This window comes from Morchella importuna, assembly GCF_003444635.1.
Source record: "Morchella importuna strain M04M26 chromosome Unknown Morimp01GS016, whole genome shotgun sequence".
Taxonomy (NCBI): Eukaryota; Fungi; Ascomycota; class Pezizomycetes; order Pezizales; family Morchellaceae; genus Morchella; species Morchella importuna.
Genome location: NW_025763413.1, coordinates 949,019 through 955,985, shown reverse-complemented (window position 1 = coordinate 955,985; position 6,967 = coordinate 949,019). Strand labels below are relative to the sequence as shown.

The following is a 6,967-nucleotide window of genomic DNA, read 5'->3' as shown; positions in this document are numbered from 1 at the left end:
TTGGGCGAGTTGGGTGGAATAGTATGTCCTGGGTCGAATGATGTTCTCTAGGTTTTGCCTGTTTCGCTTACAGTATCTTTATAGAAGTAGTTTACCTACCGAGTGCTTTGAGGATTCTAAGCACCGTGTGCTTCTAGCAAAGGGCAACAGGTATACTGATGTTTGTTGGATGCTAACAACAAGAGATGAAATACCAAACTGCAACAATACTGAATATGGAATTTTGATCACAAATCATTACTCACATATTGTATTTCATGATTTGCAAACATTGTGGTTTCAGATTGAAATCTAATTAAGTGTTAGAAATCATACCCGACGTGAGGAGCAGGATTCACCCGAGGCAGTAACCCAGAAGCCAAAATCTTAGTTGGTGTAAAAAAACACAACGGAGGCAAGGAGTGGGATTCACCTAATGTTGTAACCCTGAAGCCAAAATCCAAAATTTATATATTCCATCAAAGGAAAAGATGGGGAAACTTGGCATCGTTCAAGTTCGAGCACCGTCATGATCGTGGACTTGAGATAGTGCATTCAGCACTATGCAGGCATCGATCGTGGTACACGTCTAGTGAGTGACAATCCCGGAAGTGCAACAGGACAGGTTGCTAAAGCTCACAGGGAGTTACCCTACTCAACAGCCCCCAACCATCACCTATGCCCCTGCTATCATTTCCATGCCCTCCTGTACCTACACACTTGCCTATCGTGATAGACTCGGAGCGTCTTATTTAACCCGTAGCCAAGGAATCGGGAATTGTGGAGTAACAGTTCCCCGAAAACCTCAAAATCCTGTCCATCATTGCACTACTAGATATATATGGGCCAATGACCAGGGCAAAATATTTTGACGGCTTACCTGTAAGGCGGCCAATGAAGGTTGAGACGTACCTCCAGCTGTGTCCAGTAACATACAGACTACAAAGAGTTTCATGTACCAGTGCACAGCCACTAGTCAGTGCTATCCTTGAGAATAAGTTGGGTCTGAGGAAAGCCTTAAATCCAATCCATTCACAAACCACCCGGGAGTCACAGCCAACACATCAGCCTCCAAAAGTGGAGCCTCAAGCAGGCTGGCGGCCGGTGAAACCTCTTGCTAAGCCTCAAGGATAAAACAACATGGATGTGCACTGGCCAATTAGGAATTGCGAGTACAGAGGAATCCCGACAGCCTCTTCCTGTCTTGTTTGGTTTTCTAGGAATTAACTTGCTTTCCTCATTTGTCAGATGAGTGAGGACCAATCCTCTCTGGGCAGGTGGTTTTGCGGCAACTGAGGAATCTACGATCACTGCAGCAGAACTGAAACCGTCAGCTGTAATTATAAAGGTCCGGTGGCCAATTTGAAAATCCCAATCTCCGATCAAATCTCTGTCCTCAGGCGAAGCTAAATACTTCTAATTTATGGCCCTCACCATCCCCCGAGTCTCAGCGGGAGCCTTGCTGTTTTTTTTGTGTTTCTTCCTATATCACACATCTGTAGAAAGGGGGGGGGGGGGGTGTGGGGCTTTGCGAATCTGCATTTTGAGGCGTTGCAGTTGGTTCCTGGCTCATCAAAAATCTCGGGAATATCAGTTAATTACTAGAGAACTTGATGCAGGAACAACCTCAACTTCCCAACTCGTCAGACTTCCTCACTCGGCCAGCGAAGTTGCGTATCTGCCTTATGCTTCTCCGACAGCTAAAAACCACTCTCCGCCGTGCTGCCCTCCATATATATATCTTAAATCACTCAGGGATCAGAGCCAGATACACAGGGATAAACATCCCACAGGAACTCTATCTCCCAACCCAAAAATGGCTTCCGCACACATCCTCAGCAACCTCCTCCTTCTTGACTCCGTCAAGCTTGGCCGTCTAGTCCTCAACGCGAAATGTCCCCACCAAGACTTCGTTGACCCTCTCGAGAACCACCCGGCGGATACCGATTTTTTCCAAACCGTCCAACACGACTTTTCCGAGACCCGGAAATTCACTAAAACATCGAGGCTGCGCTCCTATCTCAGCTCCACATTTTCCGCCTCCTATCAAGTACACGGATATAGCAGCGCAACACTGAGCGCCCCGCTGGTCACCACTTACGAGCTCAAGAACTCCGGGGCTTGGTTTACGGCTGCATGCACTCAAGCTAGCTCCCAACAGTTTCTCGAACAGGCGTTCGACAACAGGGTAAATGGCTATCTCACAGTCGGGTTCCGGGCCGTCCACGATGCGTCGATGTTGAAATCTGCGGCGAGGAAGCGCACCGGGGGTGCAAAGGGCAGGTTACCGGTACCCGCTGGAACGGCGAGTGTGGTGGCTCCGGGAGTTGAGAGTTGCCGGGGTATCCAGAACGGACAAGAGCTCAACTATAAAGCGATGGGCGATCAGGTATTTGCGATACTATACCGGAAGGTTAAGCTGAGATTCCTTTCTCGCTGGAAGGCGGGAAATATGGCTCTGGAGGTGCACAATCGGTGGAAGTCGTGTTGGGATTGGAGGGAATTTGATAGTAAAAGCCAAAATGATGAAGATGAGGACGATATCGCGGAGGCCGCCCTCACGGACAGTGGCCTCGATATTTCGGACGACGAGCACCCTAGCGAGGACGAGATTGATCCTCTGCTGGAGGAGCTTCCGGATTCTGCTGGCTGGGAGGATGTCCGTGAGGAACCTCATCAGACTTTGCCCGAAGAGAAAAGAGGGAGTCACCCCTCGAGGAGGCCAGTAGTCCGGAGGTGCCACTTGGAGAGGAATAGCACAACGGAGACTCATACGAAGGTTGTTCCATCCAAGGAGGGCACATTGGTACGTCGACGGGTATTGAGAAGGGGGCCTTGAAAAGGGGGGCCTTGAAAGGATTCCGGAGAGCCTAGTCGAGATATCTACCCTCAAACAGGAAGGCAGGTGGCAGGTGGTTCCAGCACATATCTTTAAATGGTTGAAGGTTAAATTATGCTTTGGTATTTTGATATATTTCTGTTGCAGGGCCTGGCCCTATTTTGGCGAATACCTTTGGAATCTTAGATAGTGCCCCGTCAATTTATAACAATGCTCTTATGTTCAAATTTACTCTACTTACCATGTAGGCCGATAATCTCTGTTCGATAATTGCAGGTGCTATAAAAAGGTGCTTCCCCGCCAACGGGCACGGAGGGCTACAGCTCTAAAACGTGGTATAGCAGCAACACCCACATAGTCATAAACCCAATTCAAACCCTCCAATCTGTATCCTTCATACTTCATACCCTCATCCACCCACCCACAGACGAAGCACCCAAACCGACAGCTAGACCCCCCGCAATATCTCGCTACCAACAGATAAGTCCTAATACGCAAACAAGGATATTCAAAACATCGTAAGTATAATCAATCGTATGAGCCACATAGAACTACACCTAATAGGACAGATACCTACCGTAGCAGTCCCAAGATTACGCAGGATAGCCACAGGAAGTGTGCCAGTATCAACTGTAACAACCTGGCAAGCGCACGAAACATTCCCCACAAACGATGTCAATAAAGCCGTATAAACCGCACAAACGTGGAAAATCCCCCTTCCCCAGAACCATATGTAAACGCCACAGAAATGGTGCCAATAACTACCGTAAAACAAAGCAGAGCAACGAAACAGTTCCAAAACCAACCAGCAAAGCAATGTGGACATGAAAACACCACCACAACCATCAGCTCCTTTCTGCACCCCCACCCCTCATCCCTCATAGCTCTCCACCGCGTAGTCTCACCGGCCACGCTTTCCGAGTGGCGCATGGCGCACCTCTCCCGCCTAACACTCAGCACCATATCCAGCCTTCTCATGCACTCCACCGACTCTTCCTCACTGCGCTCCTCCCCCATGTAACCAGGGTAGACTACATGCAGCCAACGTAACTATGGCGTTCGACGTCTCCTCACCGGGGAGGAGCGATGATGTCTTCCAAGGGTTGCTATGCTCATAAATACATATGTTATAGTCTCAATGTGCTCCACAAGGCCACCGATAGTCCTGAAAAACAAGCTGCACCCAGCATAAGGGCATTTGCAACACCTTTCTTCATGGGGGGGACTCAAAAGATAGTGGTTAAGTACTTGGGACGTCGGGAACCTACGCTTCCCGGGATTTAAATACATGTAGGATTCGAACCGCTGTGTCCGGCCGACTAATCGTCTCGATATTGCAGACGCTGACTGCAGTGATCGCCGCGGATTACCTGAACAATACACATTGCCTTTTCCCCTTGCGCGCATGGAAGGCTATTCTTAATCACAACCTTACGAAAGCATCTCCAGGTGCACGATACCTGCTACAGTCCCCCAACTCAACTCGCTTGAACCCCAGTGCCTTCTTGACACCAAAGTATATTCCATCCCTCCATCCCTCCTAAGACTAGCCCTACCCTAGGGACCATCGTGAGATCTAAGCTTCCATCTCCGGTCAGCCCAATCCTCACTCTCATTTACTCATATTCATTAAGAGAGCCTCCATATACTTCGCTGCGCCCGCGACCTCCAACATCTTTGCACACGCCCTATGTCTAGCCAGCAATCTCCTGTTTGGCAATTCTGTCTGGCTGCCATCGATGCGCGTAAAGCTTACTAGATATACCCCCCTCCAGCGGGCAAACGGTACTGAGGCAATGCCGGCGCGCACCCGCTTTGCCTGAATACATACACATCTCCCTCTTAGCCTGCCTGGTACCTCATCCAGTTATCATTAGAGTCCGAACCGGCGATGCAGCTCCGGAACCAACATCATAACATTTGCCGGGCCGTCAACCTCATCCCCTTCCACCACCGAACCGAGGCCGGGTCAAACATATTTAGTACCCGCCATACCATGGTCTTGTTATCGGCGAGATTTCCGCCGGCATCTGCCTGATTAAGAGTGCGCGGGATGATGTTGGGATATCCGAGGTGCACTGGTGCGCTCTGGGTTTGGACCTCCGCGCCATGAGAACACCCTGTGTCTTCCTGGTTGCCACTCCGAAGGTACAAGCTACCTTTTTGGTGGGTGGTGAGACATCTGTTTCCATCCCGGGATGGCAAAGGCGTCGGAGAGAGTGCAAACGGCTGTAGGTCACCTGCACCGCGGGATCAACCTCAGAGTGTGAAGTAGGTGTGATGAGCGAGGAGGTGGAGGGGCCACGGCTGGTGTATGACTGCCCTGGGAGAGGAACGGGACAAGGAAGCAGTCGAGTAGTTCAGTCGCGAGCGGTGTGAGGGTTGAGTAGGCACTACTCTTCTGCCCGGGGGTCTACGTGTGCCAGTTCTGGGGCAAAGAGGGGAATAGATGGAGGCGAGTGCTGATGGGAAGAGATATGCAGGTCGGAGGAGTTGGGACTGAAGAGGGCATGAAGTACAAGCCGGACTATGTTTGCCTGTCCCTGTAGCGTTGGACCGCACCCAGAGAATGCTCTGAACAGCTCGTGCACGACCGGATAGGTTGAACTTTGATATTTTTCCCCGTCATCGTACCCGCCGTCGCCGTCATGTCACTGTCTTGGATATCGTCACTCGGGGGTTTTCCCCTTCTTGTATCCACAAGATCGCTGACAGCCCCTCGCGCCTCGTCAATGGTCGGTAAACCACTCACACAAGCACCAACAGCTAGCTGCCCATCTCGCGAAAGAGAAGGATTGTTGGAAAAGTGGGCAGATATTGATCACGGATACCCCGATGGAATACGAGCGGGGCCGCAATCGGAGAAAACCTGGTGGAAAATGAAGGACGCATCCTCTACATCTGAGGCTGAAGACGGGGCCGGGCGAGTACGTGCTGGAAAAGTCGAGAATATGCTCGAGCGACTCCTCCTGTGGACCTACCTGAAGGGTGGGGATATTTGGAGAAGGTTCTTGAAATAGGACGCTCGACACGTTTCATAGTTCTGGAAGATTCTCATCATTTCATTATAGTATTTGTCATCGGCGTATGACTCACTTTCCTATTAGTCATCCTATTACTTACACGTCTATGACTCATTGTATTTCTTTTGTACTACCTTTCATTAGTATAAATACGGGGCATTCCCCCTTAGCTAGAACAATAACACGATCAATTACTTTACTTCTCCTACATACTTTCTCTAGGTTATGAGCCCGGAGACCACTCACGCTTATACACTCTTCACCATTTTTACCACAAAGTACACTTTCTCGTTTCACTTTCAATCATGTCTGAGAGGAGCATCAAAATTCCCGCACTCCCATGCAAGCTGGATGGTCAAGGCCATTACACTGTATGGAGGGACCTTGCTACCCGCATGTTGAAAGTTCACGATCTGTGGAACTTGGTCAATGGTTCGAGCAAGCGTCCCGTGTTGACAACCACCACCACTACTGTACCTACCACGGCACCACAAGCATCAGGAAGTACAGCCGAGGCTGAAGAAGACGAAGAAGAAAGCTCTGACAATGCCGAAGAAATCAGCGATTGGGATAAAAAGGATAACCTTGCGGTCGTATTCCTCCAATCTAACATCGAATTTGAAGTTATTCTCACGCTGACACCGGCCGACACCGCTCACCACCTCTGGACTCAACTCGAGGACAGATTCGATCGGAAAACCGTCGCCTCCCTCCACTCGCTCCTCGCCAATGTCGTCACACTACAGTACACACCCGACAAGGGTATCAAGGAACATCTAACCCAGTTCAACACTCTTTGGTCATCTCTCCTCACTAGAACTAGTAACTCTACGGACAAGACCAAAGACCCACTCGGTTACCACCTTCACCAACTCGCATCTGTCTCAGAAGCGAAGGCATCCTTCCTACTCCTCTCACTCCGGCACGAATCCCTCGAATCAGTCGTTGACAACCTGCAAACCAAGCCCAACGTCACCTTCGATGACGTCTACGAAAAGCTGTTGGATCTGGACTCACCGCGCAACAACGATGGACAGGCGGCTGGAGAAGCCTACACAATCAGGCGAGGAAACCCAGGACACGGAAACAACAACAGAGTCAGGAGGCCACGTAACAACGAAACAGG

At 50.1% G+C, this 6,967-nt stretch overlaps 1 protein-coding gene across 1 annotated transcript; it reads left to right on the top strand.

Annotated features, from left to right (window-relative positions):
• Positions 1-1,795: 1,795 nt before the first annotated feature.
• LAJ45_05920 (uncharacterized protein) lies at positions 1,796-2,818 on the top strand (the record flags this gene model as incomplete). The annotated part of the gene is made up of 1 exon (XM_046115488.1): positions 1,796-2,818. The coding sequence occupies one exon, from the start codon at positions 1,796-1,798 to the stop codon at positions 2,816-2,818; it is 1,023 nt and encodes a 340-aa protein (XP_045971537.1).
• Positions 2,819-6,967: the final 4,149 nt, after the last annotated feature.